Source organism: Nicrophorus vespilloides, unplaced genomic scaffold (genome assembly GCF_001412225.1).
Source record: "Nicrophorus vespilloides isolate i.1.1-1 unplaced genomic scaffold, Nicve_v1.0, whole genome shotgun sequence".
Taxonomy (NCBI): Eukaryota; Metazoa; Arthropoda; class Insecta; order Coleoptera; family Silphidae; genus Nicrophorus; species Nicrophorus vespilloides.
This window is the reverse complement of record NW_017099578.1, coordinates 17,488-37,630: the sequence shown is the minus strand read 5'-3', so window position 1 is coordinate 37,630 and position 20,143 is coordinate 17,488. Positions and strand designations below refer to the sequence as shown.

General features: G+C 29.5%; 1 protein-coding gene across 4 annotated transcripts in view; it reads right to left on the bottom strand.

Annotated features, from left to right (window-relative positions):
• Positions 1–6,110: 6,110 nt before the first annotated feature.
• Positions 6,111–20,143, bottom strand: part of LOC108564809 (moesin/ezrin/radixin homolog 1) — a 20,201-nt gene continuing 6,168 nt past the window's right edge. For 2 of the 4 annotated variants that reach the window (XM_017923953.1, XM_017923951.1), the window contains 6 exons: positions 18,198–18,377; positions 8,067–8,341; positions 7,970–7,996; positions 7,612–7,842; positions 6,710–7,550; positions 6,111–6,648 (listed from right to left, as the gene is read on the bottom strand). In XM_017923953.1, the coding sequence (XP_017779442.1) occupies positions 6,484–6,648; positions 6,710–7,550; positions 7,612–7,842; positions 7,970–7,996; positions 8,067–8,341; positions 18,198–18,377 (1,719 nt within the window). In that variant the 3' untranslated portion in view covers positions 6,111–6,483. The remainder of the gene's footprint in view (positions 6,649–6,709; positions 7,551–7,611; positions 7,843–7,969; positions 7,997–8,066; positions 8,342–18,197; positions 18,378–20,143) is intronic. The other 2 variants (XM_017923955.1, XM_017923954.1) reach the window with 1 other exon arrangement.

The window sequence follows — 20,143 nt, the reverse complement described above, 5'->3', positions numbered from 1 at the left end:
AAAAGATAAATCCAATTTCGAACTAAAAGTTTGGTTTATTATATCTCAAACAAGAAGCTGTAGAATTAACCAAAGTATGCGCTTAAACTAGTCGCAAAACACCAGATGGCGGTAAAAAAAAAGAGTTTTGAAGGAAAAGAAGAAGATCAGTTTCTAGAGCTTCTGCGAGTAGGGAAACATTAACGTTTGGAAAAAGATAAGAAGGTTCTACGCAAGTCAACAAATTGTCCACTAGAAAACGGAGACAACAAATGGAGGCAATATTTTCTCGCTGCTCTTACTCCACCAAGTGTTGAACCGGAGATCGTATCACTACCGGAGATTGCTACTTACCACGATATCAACAAACTTTCTACACTCACAGAATTGACGGTAGATTATTAAAACCGGCAGCGAAGAAGAAGTGATGATAGAATTGCGAAAGCTTGTTGGAAATTAAATATTTTTTCTTGCAAGAAGTGGTCCAAAGCCTGGAAGAAACGGTAGTCGGTTTGTGAAAAGTCTGGGGAATAGGTAGTTTACAAATTCAGCTTCTGTAGTTTGAAAAACATTGTGCTTAAAGCATTGTGCTTAATCCCAAGCTTCCTCTTCATTTCGTCTATTTGGTTACAGTAGGCATTCGTCGTAATCAATTGACCAGGACTCATGAAGCTGAAGTGGAAAAAATCAGCATTGGACCGCAACATTTGCTTTTTTTAGTGAATATTAGGTTTTGGAGTGTGATTTGACACTTCATCGTTATACAATCATTCTAACAAACGCTTGTGATTGCCTTTATGTCGCGATACAAAACAATACAAATTTTTAACTTATGCATAATTATCAGGCATTTTTAAACAATATTTATTATGAAAAAAAAAACACAAAATTTAACATTTTGAAATGATTATTCCGGAGTGTAGTCACCTCCCATTTGCTAATATTTTTATTAAAAAAAAAGTAAACGAAACAGCAAGAAATCACTAATTTGTACTATCATGAATAATATAAATTATTTAATATCTAGTCTTTATTGACAATCGTTTCTATTACGATATAAACCACAAAACACAAGTAATATTTCTATACCAATTAGTAAAGATAAAAACAAATTTAGTGTTATTTCTTGAAAATAAGTTTCTTGCAAACAGGGTCGTCTTAACCATTAGGCACTTTAAGAATAGACCCACGAGAATTTTTAGGTTCTTCAAGAAAATTTGGGGTTCATAAGAATATGTTTAAATGAATAGAGGAATTCTAAATTTCGTAAATTAATATCCTTTCTTTTAATTCAATAAACTGTAAGAATATCTATTTCAAATCCAATTACAGTAATATTTAGTTATTTAATCTTTAATCTATTAGTTTTCAATAAATACACTACGTAAATTGTTAATGAAATCTTGATAGAAATGAATGAATATATAAATTATTGTGACTTAATGAAATTGTTTTATTATTTACAAATTTATTAAGTTATACGGAATTATATGGAAGCCATTCAATTGCTAAAGCATGTGAATAAGAAACCCTGATTATAAATTTGATACTTTTGTGGAAAGAAAATAAAGGTCAAATTTTTACTGTTTGCATTACAAATAAATTACTTTACGCTTATTTTTTCTCTGTTAAACTATAAAATTTTAAGGGCTTTATTTTAAAAAATAAACATATTATTTTAAAATTACTATCTAAAATAAATACATTTATGGTTTTCAAGAGACTTAACTGTTTTTATTAAATTAAGTTTTTTGTTGTAAACATTCATTAATTTATTTTTTTTGCACTTATTCACATATTTCAATTATGAAAACTTGTTCACAAAATAAGAGACAAATTGGCAAAACATAATGCATTGGTTATATACAAACTGCAATTAAGTTCATAACAACTTTCCAACAAATATAATTGAATCTAAACCAGTTTCTCTTTCATCATATTGAATTGGTATGTTTTTTTAATAAACTGCTAACAAATTGAGAAAAAATGACATTGAAAATTCGATTATCCTCGTTTGGAATACATTTCTACATTATTTTTTTGTCGCATATTGTTATCCATTTCACAATGTACTAAATTAGTTCGTTATTGATAGTGGAAGTATTTTTTAACAGGCAGAAATAGTTATTATTATTACTTTTATATTCAATAAATTGATTCATATTTCAAGTGGATTATATTATTTAATGTTATTATGAAAATTTTCTTGATTCATTTCCAAATTTTATATAAAAATTAGCTTATAAATTATATAAAAGTAATGAATTACGAAAAAACATAAATTATTTGGATATTTTATTGAAGAAAAATTGTCGAATCGTTTTCTGTTATTACAATATTTATTTTATAAGATAATAAGTAATTTCAATGTCTATTCTAAGAGTTTTAACGTTATTTCTGAGTAATTATTATTTTTTTATTGTCGGTAATTTAACAAAAAATATAGTTCTGCTTCTATAATATAACGGGTTAAATTGTTTTAAAAATTCAAAGAATAAAAAACAACAAATATGTTCATTATTAGCGTTATTAAACTTTTAAAATTTGAAAATATTTTTGTAAATCAACATTTTTTTTTCACTACAATTTCTTATGATATCGTGACTTCTCGCGATTCTCGTAAAATTTAAAACTTTGTTTTTTCAAAAGTCGAAAATTACCGTTTCTATTTGGTATTGTGTGCACGTACTGGTATTATAATCATAGCGAGGTGAAACCGAATTCATCAGCGAAATGGAAACTTTTTGGAATTTTGTAAAAAGCTAACGGAATATTGATCACCTATAAACGATTTTCGACGAATTATTTCCTAAACTTTCAATATTTTTAAGAATTTGTATGTACTTTCAGATTTCTTAAAATGTGAGCCAAAATTATTTTTATTTTTGTACAAAATCGATTATATCTCAATGATTACAAATATTTCAAGGAACAGATCATTGATATGTCTATAAATAATACACTCATACCATTTTCCTGATATTACACGATGGATTAAATTTGAGACTTAATGGATTTATTAGAAAAAAAATGTTTTTTTATGTAATACAAATAATGACAATATTGCACGTATTATTTTTTCATATATTCTTATTTTCCTCTGTTTATTCTGTTTTCTTAATAAACAATTTTTTTAAATTATTTTAATAAATTTTGTTCTAAAAATTGTCACATAAATTTTAAGTGTAAGAAAATTATTGTTTGTTTTTGTTCTCTCTTAGAATTTACAATGTTACATCAATAAGAAAATATATTAATTTGTAACATAAAATTTGTATTCTTTTTGCAATTAAAAATATATACAAATGTACGTCATTCGACCTTTGTCATAATGATTAGTGGCTAGCAACTGTTTTAAGTTATTTACATTAGTAAATATGTGCAGTTATAGAAAATACCTATGAATATGTTGACAAATACTCGGAAATAATTACAATATAACAAACACGCAATAAATCATGAATTGAATCAATTATTTTAACATATTTATTTTATTGGTAAATAGATAAAGATTTCACATTCACTTTGAAAGAAGTTAATTCCTAATCTGGATATCATATTTATAAATCTAATAACAATCATTAATAATAATTATGTGCACTATATAAAAGTGATTGAAACTGAACATTTCAAAATAATCTAAGTTAATGAAAGAATGAATAAGAATGAATTCTAAAAAAATAGTACACAATTGTATGTTTGTTTTATTATACATTTTTTTATACATTTTGCTTCTACGAAAATATTAGAAATATTTCGCACAGTAATTAAAAAAAACTTAGTTAACTATAATTATTTATAACAAAATATTATAAAATACTTTTTTTGCAAGAAATTGGACCTAAATCACGTAGCCGCTGAATTTTAGAAAATATTGAAAGAACACAGCTACAGTCAAGTCTCTTTTTGTCTCTGTTTATTTTAATGCAGTTTAAAGTCCTGAATTAGTCCGGTTTCAAAAAGTCCGGAATATTGGCGGAACACTATGCGAGGTATTGCTGTATATATTTTGTAAAAAATGATTTTTTGACAAATAAAATTTATGTGACAATTTTTAGAACAAAATTTATTATAAAACTGATACTTTTGTGTCTTTCGCAATCTTTAGTGAAGCTTTCATTTAATCATATTAATATATTGATTAATAGCTTCGGAATATGTAAAAAAGTGTAATAATTAGTTAAATAATAGAAAGTATAGTAAATAATGCAGCTTTTTTCTGTATAAAAACATTTGTACATATTTGAAAATACTAGTCAAGATACTTCTTTGAATAACCAAATTAGCATATCACAAAATTTGAATTGCATCGCAAATCATCTCGAATAGTCCACTGAATTATAATGTCAGAGTATTATTTTTTAATGGTTTGGAATGGTTTTTCCCAAACATTTGTCGTACATCTAAGATACAAGTCTTTACAAACTTCTCGTCTATAGTAAACGGTTATCTCAAAGCAATTATCGTCATCATTTTCATTTCACTTTAATGAATTTTAATTTGGTTGCTGTTGCGGAATCTTAAATAAATTTATTATTTACAAACTAAAGCTAAATGGCAACGAGCAAATAGTTTTGAAAGTGTAACAAAATATAACACTGAGTTATAGTTTCCCATTGGAATTTCGGATATAAAATATATTTTTTTTTCTAAAATTGAAGAATTGGTGATTGATATATTTTGGTATCAATCACTATTATTCTTTTGAATATTGATTTCCCAAATCGTGAAGTCACATGATTTTCCGTCGACAAGAAATGTTCAGCATTTTATGACCTCTTTCTGTAAGGTCGATTCACTACTGTCCTATGAAGTTATAAAATTGAAGATGAGTTGATAGCCTACTTACTAAGATGCGTTCTAAACGGATCAAACAGCGCAAATAGTTATCATGAAAAATTTATATTTTATCAATGATAAAAAAACCAAAATGAATGATAAAATAGGTTGTATATACGAAAGATATTCACTATATGAAATAGTAAACAAATACTAAGGTTAACAAACTAATTGATAAGAAAATTGAAACGAATCGATAAATTTTCTTAATTATATTGTATTGTAAATATTAAAAAAGTTGGAAAAAAAAGATAAACACTGTACATGTTAATAGAAAGTTATACCATCGTACCTCGATAAAAAGTTATTCCAAAAAGCTTAATACAATGTTAATATATATGTGTAGAGTATATAAAAAAATGGGTGCAGGAGAAATAAATACGTCTCCAATTACATTTTATTAATAATAATTACCCTAAAAATACAATATTAAATGAAAGAGAAAAATAAAATAAAAACCTATTTCAGAATACTTCTTCTTTTTTTTCTCAATTTCTCACATATCAAAAGTTACTACAAATAGTTTAATAGGAGAATATACAAATTGACGGTATATATATTTGTATATAAAACTATGTAATATAAATATATTTATATAAAAATATTTTCAACAGAAAGAAATATCGCTAAACAAAAAATGTTCAAATATTATTATTATTCTTATATCTTGTGTATAGGCCCTAACCGGAAATTAAAACAAAAATAATCAATAAAATAATACGATAAAAACAATGGAGCGGTAAAGGGGATGTGGGTTTTCTTTTCGTTGGTGATTTTGTTGGGAGAATCAATAATATTGTATGCGATTAATATTTATATACTCAGGCATCCGAATTACAAAATAAAATAATACCTATTGAACTAATTAGATATACAAATTATAAGATTTCCAAAAAAAGTAATGATGATACATTGAGGACGAACGAAGAAAAAAAAATAGAGATATAGAGTGAACAAAACGAAAAACAAAACAAAAATAAGACATAAATCAATTGTATTTCTCTCGAAGGCAACATGGCAGAAACTTGTTAGTATTTACATTCAACAACAGAAACAATTTTAAATGTAATTTAATGAAACAAAAAAAAAACATAATCTTATTATATTTACAAGGAAGCACCAAAACAAAAAAAAACAAATAAACGTAATTCGATTTTCCTTTCCTTTCATTGTTTCATTCTCTTCTTTACTTTTTTTTTGGGATGGCACTAACTTAGTGGAATGCTTACTTGTGAGAAAAAAGATAAATTTGCTGGTAATATCACTCAATTAAATTGTTTTCTTTCGTAGTGTTTTTCTTTCTTTCTATTGGACGGCGGCGGGGAAAACTGTTTTCAGTTTGTTAAGAAAAATAAAAAAATAAAGCAAAAACGTGCAAAAAAAATAAAAAGCCTATATAGTTAAGAGTCAAAAATAATTGGTACTTAAGGTCACTTTTAAAGCACAAGCTTACATATCTTACAGCTGTAATACCAATGAAATAAAAAATGTACTTTTTTCAAAAAAAAATATTATCAACTGAGCAGCTTTCTTTCTTTTTTAAGCACTTTGTGAAAAAAAGTTAAGCTGTTTGAGGAGATTTGAAGGTGTTGCTTTTTTTGGCGAGTGAAACTGTTGTTGATGTATATAGGGTTGATAATGAACTGATTTGCGTCTTCGATCTGTTTACATGTTCTCGAATTGATCGACGCGACGTTTGGTGTTGCCCTTGCGGATCTCACGAAGAGTCTTATACTTGTCCCTGCCTTGACGAACGTTCTCTCTGTGTATTCTATCCATTGCCGTTTCTTTGGATTCATCTCTCGATTGGGCCAAATCTTGCTTCAAAGCCTGAAAATTTGTAAGTGATTATTATTTGGTTTCTTCGCATAAATGCAAATCAAATAATTACCAAAAGTTGATCCTGTAAATGTTCGTTCCTTTCAGCAAGGGTGCGTCTATCCAAGATCGGGTCGACGATATTGTCATCGGTGTCCAGATCCTTGCTAACATCGCCATTGATGATTTCATCATCTTCGTCGTGTTGGTTTTCTTCGAGATGTCCCTTGGCGGCATTTGCCAGTTGTTGCACTTTGAGCTCTTCCTCCTTGCGTCTGGCTTCCTCGACCTCCTCTTGGAGCCGCTTAGTTTCGGTATCCTTGATCTCCACTTCTTCTCTGATTCTGTTGACCTCCATCTGCTTCGCCATGATCTCATCCTCCAACTTCTGCCTTTCGGCTGCTTCCATGTTTTTGCTTTCTTCGAGACGCATCATCATACTCTGCAATTCGTTCTGTCTTTGTTCTAACTCTTCCTTGGCAGCTTGCAATTCCTTCAATTGTTGCTCCAATCTCCTGATCATCTCTTGAGCTTCGAGCAAGTGCGCTTGACTTCTCTCCATCTCCTCCTGCATGGTCTTGAGCCTATCCTCATACTCTTGCTGCTTCTTCTCAGCCTTCTCGCGGGCAGCGATCTCCAATTGCAACTTCTCCCTTTGCTGTTGCTTGGCCTGCTTCTCCTCTCTAGCCTGGGCCTTCATTTGCTGCACATCAATGGTGTCGGGTTTACGACGCCTCATGTAAAGCTCATGGTTTCCCATGCACAGAGCCAAAATCCTCTTGTTGATGCGTACACTGGCAGCAATCGTCATGAAATCGGGTGCCTTCTTATCGATGGGCTTGATGATAAACTTGCGATCGCTATAGGAGATGTTCCTAATTTCCGACCACGGGAAACCAATTTTAGGCGTCAACCTGAGAAGAGATTTTTAAGGTAAATAACATTCATCACATTATTATTATAATTACAACTTACTTATCATCTTTTCCATAAATGTTAAGACCTAAAGCATCAACACCCAAGTACAATTCGGTGCCTTTCTTGTTGCGAATATCGAAGTAGTTCACTCCGTACATTTCTAAATCTTGAGCGATCTTGAGGTATTCCATCATGGAATCCTCGCGCAGCATGCCACGGTGCTCTGCCCACCAAGTGGTAATGCTCGATTCCCAATCCTCCTTCGACATTTTATGTTGATCCAAAACTCTAAACATTGCAAAAAAGAAATATTACAATAACCATATCAAAATTAAACCAATGGAATCAAACAATGTTTAAAAGAAAACGACAAATACAAGAAAAAAACACTGTGTTAGTTAGACATCCAGCATACCTTCTGCTTAAAGTCGATTCTAAAGTACTGCCAAAAAATATTTTATATTTTGTCTATGCATTTTAACGAGCATTATATAAGAGTTATTGCGGTTTACCTCTGAGGAAGTAGTCTGTCGTTGGCCAGGAAGCCAGGGGTATGCGCAGTTTTGTTGTGGTCTCCATGCCTTGCCTGCACGGCATAGGAAGCCAGAAGCACGGATGTTTCTGGCGGGCAGTATATTTCGTCGGACAAGATTGCGTTCTTCACTTGCAAGTAGAACAATCTTAAAGTAATGTCTTGAATGAGTTCTTCGGCAACATCCTCTGGGTAAAATTTGGCGCGGAACTTAAATTGCAACGGATTCTCTTTCTTGACATTTTGGCTCATCACCTAAGCAACAACAACAAAAGAAAAAGAACATTAGTTACAAATACATTCGCAATTAGATTTGCTGCAATTCCGGATTAAATATAGTCCACTGCTTGGTCTCTTACCCATTGTGAAAAGGGCATAAACCCTGACTAATCCCAAAAGTATTGATAGCATGAACATGGAGATAAGATCACGGTTTTAATATAAATCACTGATTACTTAAAATTGGTTGATGTACATGATACATATCAATTGTGTTTTATTTACTTTTCCTGTCTATTTTCAGACACGTAATGACGATACACGTGAGCGAGTCCGCAATTACATATTTCGATGCATAATAACACTGTATTACATTTTACACACAGATACAAAGTATACTGCGCGGACTACAATCTAGACTCGATAAAATTGAACTCGCTACCAAATGCAATGTTGTTTGTCTTCAGTTTTTAATGATCAATCATGGACGGATGCGTTCCAAGAGTAACATTAACTTTGAGAAAATAATATTTTAATTATTTTTTAAGAACATGCACTGTTATTAATATGCATATCCATAATATTAATTTTATAAAAACCACTGGAGCATATCATTATAGTAATTGGCTGTCATTTATTAAAATTAGTAATATTTAAAAAGACAAAAATATACGTAAATATTATTTATAATAACCTAACCTAAGCAGAAAACTCAACAACCTAACCTAAAAATAATAGTCTGCCACGTCAATCTGACTAGAATTGTACCAAAAAATATAAAAAATCCTCAAGTATCATTATGTATACTGACCATTCATTAATAAAACTACTACTTGTCACTAGAATTGAATTTTATTTAAATAAATATTATTTTTCAACCCACGTTATTACACAAGACATAATAGAGAAGCAACGCCTTTGCACGCAAAACATCTGGAGCTTGACAATTTTTAAGTTGTCTTTTATAAATAAATCATTAAGATTGTTAATATAATACGCTAAACTATATATAGTAACTGGACTAGTCATATTTAAATTTTCCAGTCTACATTGAAGCATCCTTCTATCTTCTGACTAGGTCATACATACAGTGATGAGCGTATCTTGTGTGTATGTGTCATCATATTTGTAAGACCGTACATGCACATTTCTCACTGACACGAATACTCGAAGAAACACACCTGCATTCTCTTCTCTCTCCGATCCGTTATACAAACGTTGCCTATATGGAAAAAACATTTTTCATAATAAAATAAATTTCGTGATGGCAATGAAATAAATCTATAATGAACACGATGTAAACTCGTTTAAGGCGATTTTAATTCAATTGGACGAAAGTAGAGAGAGAAAGAGAAGAAAATAAATGTTTCGATGAAACTTTAATTAATAAAAATAATAAACCTATTTATAAACGCGTTCATAGTTCAAGGTATATAGTTTATTAAGAGATAGATAGAGAGTGCCAATTACGACAACGGCAAATATACAATAAGTTTGCTCAATAATTTGGAGGCTCTTTCGTTTATTTGGATTTTATTGCCATATGATGTTCGAATACTTTAAATGAATAATGCAGCAACTCTTTATAAATTATGTAATGTAAATTAGTATGCGCAATTTATTCGGTAGGCGGAACATACAAGGTTGAAATAAAAATTTATCATCCAATGTTTGAGTTTATTCTTGATCTTACATTAGTTTTCCGAAACCGTCATCATATAAATTATATGAGCTGAAAGCTTTAAATATTTGCAGATACAATCTAACATGAACATTTATTAATAAGTAGTTATAAAAAAAACTATATTTTCTATTTATTTTGATTTTTAGTTTTTAGTTTTAATTTGCTATTTTAATTGTTATGTTTCGTAATAAGTAGACAGCATTTTTACAAGTACAAATTAACATCTGATATGTATCTGTAACTTTATGAGCTTATTTTAGTTATATGCTGGTTGTCCAATAGCTCTAGTCTACTTATTTCTGAATAATTGATTAGCATTGATCATTAGTAATGCAAAACCAGCGTTTCTCAACCTTGTTTGTAGTGTATTTCACATCGATTTGACACAAGTTGATAGCTGTGATTTCGCAACCAATTAAGAGACGCCGGTTTAGCATATTCGATCAACGCTAATCAAGCATTAAGAAATTCTGATTTCAGTCAAAATTGAGATTTATGTCGGCATAGAAGTAACATTTTTAGAACTATTGTTGCACTTGAACATTGAAAAAAAAAACGGGTTTCCTTTTAATAAATGTAGTTGGTTGTCCGTGACTTGTTAACAATTTGGTTACAGTTTGATGCACACGGATTTCAATCTGCGAAGTATAGAGTTATTTTCGAGTCAAATTTGAAATATTGCGTTTCCAGTGAGAATGATCGCATATCAGAACTTCCAAGAACACTTATCTTGCTTACGGAGCAAACAATGTTTTATTCAACTCTCGATTATACCGTACCCCTCCGTTTTATAATAATATCAGTTTTTAACAAGGTGGGCCTGTATATGGACGTACGACGTTCAGTCGAAGGACTCAGTTGTAAACTCTTATCAGCTAACTCATTAAAAACGTATTACGCGAAAAAAAAACGTATTTCGAAAGATGACTAAACTTGATTTTACTGTTTCTTCTAGATTCTTGATTACATTACAACTTCATATAACGTAATACTAATATTGTAATTAAGTTAATCGTAGTTAAGTATGTGTTTATAATTTAAACATATTTATTATTATTCAAAATGTAGTTAATGTGAAGTGAAGTGTACATAAAAAATAATGAATTAAATTGATATTTTCAATTTACTAATACAATTCGGTTCCCGAATAAATATAGGACGGTTTCGGTTTTCGTACACATTTTCATTTCCCTAACAATCAATCTCAATCAAAACCAGTTTAAACAGGTTAAATTATATACATCATTAAAATAAAGTAAATTTAACTAATAGTGAAAATGAAGAGAATAATTGATTAATTTGATATTTTACAATGGATATATTTTAAATAACATTTCAATTTGATCATTCCATATTTTTTTTTTAAAGTCAACTGATACAAAGGGTTGTTGACCATAGGTCTTGTCTTTCTGCCAAGTCTTTCATCATTCATTAATCATTAATATTAGACTCCAAAGGTAGCAGTTCAAAGGACATAGTTAGATGCAATTGATTGTAGTAATCACATTACGGCATCCTTGGAAGCTAATATGTCCATTATTTCTCTGTAATATTGCCTTTATAATAACGCAAAGTCTAAACAAGTTTTCTTTTTGTGCACGATAATAAATTTATAAACGCACAAGATTTTATTTGCAGTTAGCTAGTTGCGCCTCGAAAAAAAAAACGTGGAAAATAGGAAAACAAGTTACGTAATATCAACATTCATTTGGCTGAATGACGGTACAATTTACTAATTACTAGTAAATACTGTAATCTGCTAATCTAAAGAGTAATTTTTATCGAAATAGAAATCACTTCGATTCAATTATTATCTCGCACGAAGTTTCATCTCTATCAAATATCAATTAGAAATACCGACGTGCCTGAGGAGAGCACGACAATATCGCAATTACGGCGAAGACCTACCATGTCATCTTCATCGGAGTCCTCGGACTCCGTGCCTTTGGAGTATTGTCGCTTCAATTTCTTGAAGCATTTTTTACCCTTCTCCAGTGCGGTATCCGGCTGCATGCAAAATTGGACACAAAAAACGGAAGCCGCAGAAAGAAAAGAAAAAAAACACAAAGTCGTGTGTGTGAAATGAAGAGAAATCATGCAAAAAGAAGGTAAAAATAAAACGTAGGAGTAATGCAATAAAATGCACGCCACGACACAATGCTACGTTCAATTTTAGAAAAGCAACAAAGAAAATGCCTATAATCATAATACTACGACCTAAATGAAAGCAGTGCAGAAATGCGACGAGAATGCTGATGAATTGAAACGTTAAAATACGTGGACGAATACAATTAAACCTACGGGGAAAATGTTAACGTTCTTATACGCTTATCGTGAAGCCAACAAATGAATGCGTGTGTAAGCTTGCAATTTATTGTATTTTACAAAGAAACACATTGCTAATAATCTAAATATTGTACCAACATTTGTAGCGATTAGATAAAAACGCAATACACAGTGAGTGAGAGAGAATGCGAATCGTTCTTGTATTCTCTCCAAGTTCAAGCTGTTCTTATTCATTCGCTCCACTGATGCAATTCCCATCGATGTTCACGAGTTGAAATTCTGAATCAGTTTCGAACTTTCCACTCGGATCTCTCGGTTTTTAAAATCGATTTCGAAATGTTCTTATGAATGAGCAATTACACTTAAACGAGGATATACACGACCTTCCTCCCACCTCAGATCATGCACACACATAGACACACACCTGTGACATAACAATCTAATAATAGTCGGTCGACCATAACTCGAGATGGATGGAATACAATGGAAACGAAAATTGACGGTGGACATGGAAAAAAAAAAGAACACCTTCCTCCTCTGACTCATCGACGAAGCGAAGAGTAAACAAGTCAATATTAATTTATCATCAACCTGGGATGTTGAATGCAAATACTGATCGTACGTGGGAAAGAATCACGTGCTAAATTTGAGATAAAATAAAAAGGCATGTGTGTGTGTGTGCGTACAGAAATGAGTCATCTCGTGAAATATCGGTTGCACTAAATGTTAATAGTTTAACAAATACACGCTGCTAATGGCTGCGATATTCAAATTGAAAACTTTCAGAAAGATTAGAAAGTCGGCGAACCTGAGAAACGGGCAAGGACGCCCATGCTTCTGGTCTCTCAAGATGCCGCCGCTTCTGCAGCAGAAAGAAAGTTATTTACCACCTCGACGACGGTAGCATCTATTTCTACTCCTATGGAATTCGCGTACGGCCAACTGCGACAGTTGCTTCTTTACATATATATTTCTTTTTTCGCTTCAATTTGTCTGTCTTTTTTCGTATTTGCCGTTACTTTTTTTTTTGCTCGTGTTTTGGCGGCTATTTCCGAAAATAAAGCTCACTCGAAAAGTGTATTTATTATTATTACCCGCCAACTTAGATGCTCCTACATAATAGCATCGCTATTTATACGCGGAGTAGAGATGGTTATGCTTTTGAAAACATTTGCCGATGTTTACCAAACGCGACATTGATTAACTTTTATTCGGACTTGTGTGTAAACTAAAATTACATTAGCGGCAGATGCAAATCCAATAAATGAAGAAATATTTACGTTAAAACAATACAACTTTATAAATTATCGCAATCTTATGTAAAAAAAAAACTTGTTCTTACATATTAAATTTATGTATACTCGGAAAGAATTATAGAAATACAATCTACAAAAAACCCAAACCACATAACTATTTTTTTATAAGAATTTATCTTTCCACAAATAATGAATTCATTTTACATATTTAGTTTACAAACATCAAAACAAAAATCAAATGGTTATATTCTTAAATTACTTATATAGTTGAAACTATGGTTCATAAAGCATTGTTTCTCGAACAAAAATAAAAGACATTTCGGTTTTCGAAAAACCTTTATGAACGAATTTTGTTCTACAACCGAATTTCCAATATAATTATTACAATCAGATTGAATACTATTTCGAATAAAATAATACATTTTTTATTATGAATCAAATAAATCAAAGATGTAAATCTGGGTAGAAAGTCCAATTAATATGTACTGAGGAATATTTCCATGTTTGATAAGGTCCAATTGTCAACGGCTGTTTTTTTTATAATTGTCTGGTTCAAAGGGTAATATACATCCAAACAGCAACTTGATGCCATTTAAAGCGCCTTTATTCCGCAATTATCACATTTCAGAACAGCATTGTTATGTTATCAACGACTTGATTAAAGTAGAGAAAATATGTATATTGTTGACTGAATTTTATTCATATTTTTAGATAATCCGTATAATATTTCTAAAGTCCATACAAATTCCTCATTTAATAATTCTATCAACAAATTTGCGTTTATTAAGAAAGCTAAAAGTTATTTGCAAAGTCGAGTTTATTTTTACATGTTAGAGTTTAGTTAAATTTATGGAAATTAAAAAAAGTTCCTTACATTACATACATTGAATCATCATTTCAAAATTATTACATACAAAACAATACAACATGTTGCTTTTGAGAAACAGAACGTAATTGCTTATCGCATGTTTTTCAAATGCAAATATGACATCATTATGAAGTAAATAAATAGATACGCATCTGAGTTCGTCTTCATTCCAGATAGATAGCAAAAAGATGCTTGAACTAGTCACAGAAAAACAAAATTCGTACAAATATGTACAGCCTCGCATAGTGAGGCTTCATCAATTCGGATTCACTATAAACAAGTTTAAAAATTTCAAAACTTTGAATTGACAAAATGAACTTAATTCTAAGAAAATAGTACACAACATTTATTTTTTTTAATCTACATCAACTCTTTTTTTTTGTGATCATCGATTAGTCCGGATTAAAACAGCCCGTTATATTGCTGTATTTTATAAAATAGTCAAATTTATATGAAAAATTTCGATAAAAATAAAAATATTTTATCAAATTATAAATATTATAGTTGTTGTTGTTTGACATTAGATCCAGAAGGATAGAACTGTTGGTAATTGTGATCTTCTGTCCATTAGCATCTTAGATACTTGTAGTAAAGGCCACAACGTTAACGCTGTCTAAATGTGCAGACACCCATTTACGTCGGACGATCCAAATACATATCGAGATATTCAACACTTTCTTCTTGCGGGAGAGGCTCTCATCTATTCAACCTCACCGAAGGACAATCGTGTATCACGTTTCAGAGTAAATAGACGTATTCGGTTTCATCAGTATTAAAACCGCCGTCTTTTCTGCAATTTCTGCATATCTTCAAGAAAACGATTTGTACAGGAAACAAGAAAATATTTCTATTACAAAAATATAAATATTCCAAGTTCTTCACGAAAGAATCGTCCAACATTGATGTAATTTTAGAAAGATTTTCATTCATTGATTGTATTACTAATTAAAAATATGTTTTCTTTTACAAATTTATGAAAAATAAACAACAGCAACGAAATAAGCATATTTTTATTAAAATAAAGTTTAAAATGAGATTTTTTTTATGGATAATTAAAAAATCGAATTGTTCAGAAACAAGAAAATATTTCTTTGAAATATTTCAAGTTCTTCACGAAAGAATCGTCCAGCTTTGATATTTTAGAAACATTTTCATTCATTGATTGCATTACTAATTATAAATATGTTTTCTTTAACAAATTTATGAGAAATAAATAACAGAACAACGAAAGAAACATAATTTAATTGAAATAAAGTTTAAAATGAGATTTTTTTATGGATAATTCAAAAAACGATTTGTACAGAAACAAGAAAATATTTCTTTTACAAAAAATATTATATGAAATATATCAACTTCTTAACGAATGAAACATCAAACTTTGATATAATTTTAGGAACATTATCATTCATTGATTGTATTACTGATTAAAAATATATTTTCTTTAATAAATTTGTAAGAAATAAATAACAACGAAATAACCATAATTTAATTGATTGTGCTTTTGTATGGATAATTCAATATCAGTTATTCAATTTAAAAGCTAAATAAGTAATAAATATCAGAATTCACACACTTTATGAAATAATTGATTTTTTTTTATCAATTTTATCAGTGTACGAAGAAAATTTGCAGACGTTCTTAAAAGGTTCAATATTGACTTATTTACAAGAAATATTAAATCAACCTTTGTATTTTTTTTCAGTTATAAGAGTTAACAGATCATACATTTATAAAAATAAACATGAATGAGTTTAACAGATTACTTCTATGTATCTGTTTATTCTAATATTTTGATCAGTATCAAATTGCATTTTATAAAAATTTCCATTACAGAAATACATCGCATAGTGCAGCTTCGATCAGAGCAGATTCACTGTTTAAAAATGCAAAGACAAACTAAATTTTAATTGAGCTGTTTAATTTTTTATATATAATTCAAATGAGAGTGAAAAACTTTATTATTCAGTATATATTGATATTATAAAAACCGATTATTTATTTAATTATAAATACTGATTAAACAGTATAAAAATAATATATTTCTTGATATAATTCGACTGTAATTTTCCACATCTTCAATTTCCATTCTGATAATTCCATTCTTCATGAAATTATATTTGCTATTGTATAAAGCTGTATTTGAATAATAATGAAACGTTGAAAGCAATTTGCAAATTGCAGCGAAACAAATTTTCTTAGCGTTTTCTTTCCCATACTTGTATCGATTATTCTTATATTTTTGCATGCACCTCGATGGGATTTACATGCATGTGGTTAAAGGGTGTCAAGGATGTTTGCCATTATTCCGTTTATTTTTACAAACATAATGAAAAACGATAAATTTAAAAAACGTGCATACGTAATCTGCCAGACCTTCTCTTTGGGATCATTTAAAAAAGCATTAAAATACAGCCATATGCACACACATACATAACGTGTTATTCGAATTTCCGAATAATTTGCGTCACATCTAATATTAATGGATGGTCCAGATGATGAACATCAAGACGGAAATATCCGCTGGAAGTTGATTACTTCATCGATAGGCAACGCCAACAAAACGAGTCATGTTATAGGAATACAAATTATCTTCATTTTTCAGCAGTGTGAGTCAACCAACTGATGATTAGAGAATGTCTGATTCACATTATAAATAAATGTTAATAATTCCCCTAACATTAAACTACGCGTATTAACCGCAATATGAACAGAAATTATTTATCAAATTCGCTTTATGATAAATGATGCAATAATTTTCGTTTTTGGAAGTAACGAAAATTTAACGTTGAAACAATGTTTGCAAACTTTCTTAATGCGCAAACATACGTGCGTATTTTGCTCACTTTTGCGAACCGAGCTTTCTCTCGACCTACAAACTATATCAAAATCGGGATAGAATAATATATGAAAGACATGACTCTTTATCACATTTATCAAATTTACTGCATATTTATTATATCTTTTAAAATAATTTACTATTAATCATAAACCATTTTTAGTTAATATTACTCAATTTAAACATTATAATTAAGATTACTTCTTAAGTACATAAAAATATATAAGCCAGAATTTATTTATTGTAAACTTCCTCTAGTTTTGAATATTCTTTGAAAATATAATTTTATCAACAAATATTTATAAATATGACCAAATTTATTTTAAGTAATTGAGACTTTAATTATCTTTATTATAAAAGACTTAGGCCTAATTTAGTTTATTTCGAAAAAGTTATAATTTTAATTTCTAAAGTTTATATACGGTAGGAAAAGTTTGTTTTCTTTTTTCTAGTAAATGCAATTTGGGAATTCTCAAAAGAAATAAGAGAATTGTAAACTTTTTATTACTGGCTTATAAAAATATTACCCGTTAATAAAAACATAACATTTTGCCAAATGATAAATCATCAAATAATTTATTTTGGCTCTCAAAACTATACAAGTCTATATAAATTTGATGAAGAATGTGGTTAAAATTCACTAATTTTCATATTCATAAGAAACTTTATTCCTATAAAACAAATACAAATATTTATTTTGTAAAGCAAAAACTAATTTTCGTAAAAAGGAAAGGTATGTGTTAGCGAGAAAAGTTATATTTTCAAATGTAAGATTTACGTGCTGATTTTTATTGAAGGACTATTGCTAAAGTTCCAACAAAGTAACCAATGCTAATTTTATGTTTAAATTCCTATAATCAAACGAATATAATAAGTTTACCTTCGACCTTAGCGAAACGCTAGCTCATAAATTACATGATTTAATAGAGGTGCGGGTTATTTTTTTGAATAAAGATTCGTACCTTCTTCCACAGCTTGAGCCAGGTCAGATCTCCTTTGGAGTCGGTGTACTGGAGGCCGAAGAACCAGACCTCCCGGAGACCGATGGTCTTCACCACCTGATCGAAGAGTTGCTTTCCAGTCGTGGTCTGTTGGATCGCGAACTCGAGTTCCGCGTCCATCGTCGTCACGCGGACATTCATCTAAAAATAAAACATAACAAAATCATATTAAATATAAAGAAAACACATTTATTAAGATTCGATTTTTAACAATCCTACATTAACTAATTCGTACATATAAAACGCACTACACATTTTTTTTTTAATTTACAAAAAAAATCACAAGAAACTCCTCGATTGTCGAACTTCATATCAGTTTCTAACAGATTATCTAATAACCAGGTAAATAAGATGTAGGCTATCAACTTAATTTTATACTAAGTGAAGTTATTTTATGTCATTTTCTACGTATTGTATTGTAAATATTATTCCAAATTGTACTTATTTTTGTACATGATTTTATTGAAATACGCAAAAATTTGGGCATCGAAAACAATTTTTTATACAAATTCACATGCGACGAAAATAGTTTTCGAAGTTGACAATGAAACATATCAGAAAATTAAATCCAAGTATTGTTTTTGAGCAGAGTTGACTGCATTGAATCGAAAGGAAATGGATTATGTTAATTACTCTTTACTTCCGCATCAGTGACTTGCAAATGTTTGATCGGCGTATCGAACATAAAGGATAATTGAACAAAAAGAATAATAATTGTTTACTATTTGTTTACTTCTAAATATACTTTATACTCATGCACCGTCCGTTCCGACCTCGTGGCGACTATTAATTGGTTTATATATTGAGAAATAATTATCCAAACGAGTATTGAATTATTTTTCTAAGCATCAATTGCAATTCATGCAGTAAAATAATTATTAAGCGAGATAAAAATAAATCTACATATATATAGAAAATTAATAATGAACTACTACATTATTATAACATATATAAATCATTGATTATGTGATAAGATACTATTAGTTTCAATTTTTATATTATTCAAATAATATATTTATTTTTAATGCATTAATATAAAAAGGATAAGCATTAATTGCAAAAAAAAAACTAATGACTTTCAATTTAAAGAAAATAGGACAATTGTAAATAATGTTTGCGTAAAATTAGAATTATTTAGTAACAGAGGTATAAAACAATAGTTATGTAGTAACATATAATAAATATTCTAGAGGAATACCCGCATAGTGCGGCATAAAAAATATACAAAATATATAGAAGTCTATATATACAGGAAATGAAACAATATTTTTTGTAGAATTTGTTTTTATTTTGCTCAATTAAAATGTAGTTTATTTTGAAATTTTCAAACCGTACTACAGTGAATAAAAAACCGCACTATACGAAGTATTGACGTACATATTAAAAATGTGTATCCAATTAAATGTAATATGATAGATTTGAAACGAATATTGGCATAGACAACTGATATTTTTTTTGAGACATTTTCATTGAAACTTTTATATTTGTAAATTTTCAATAATCGTTTCTTGTCCAGTTATTTTTCCTACAAAGGTGACAACAATACAGATGTTTACGGATGACATTTGATTATTTTCATGTGAAAGAAAACCTATCGTCTGCAACTCACAAAAGCATCATTTAATACAGTAACGGAAAATAGAATAACCATGAAAGAAATCAAAACGTTTCTTGTCGTCTTTATGATGGGAATACAATAATCAAACTTGATGGTACGAGAGGACCTCCAAAATGCAAACAATAGAAACGACTATTGAAAGAAACAGTAGCAAATACAATGAACGGCACACACGTGTGTAACTCGACGCTAACAATTCAACAACTAAACAAAGTTTAATATCAAAGCAAGAATAAATTAATCACATTTTATCAAAATTTGAATTTGCAGTAATTACAAACTTATAGAA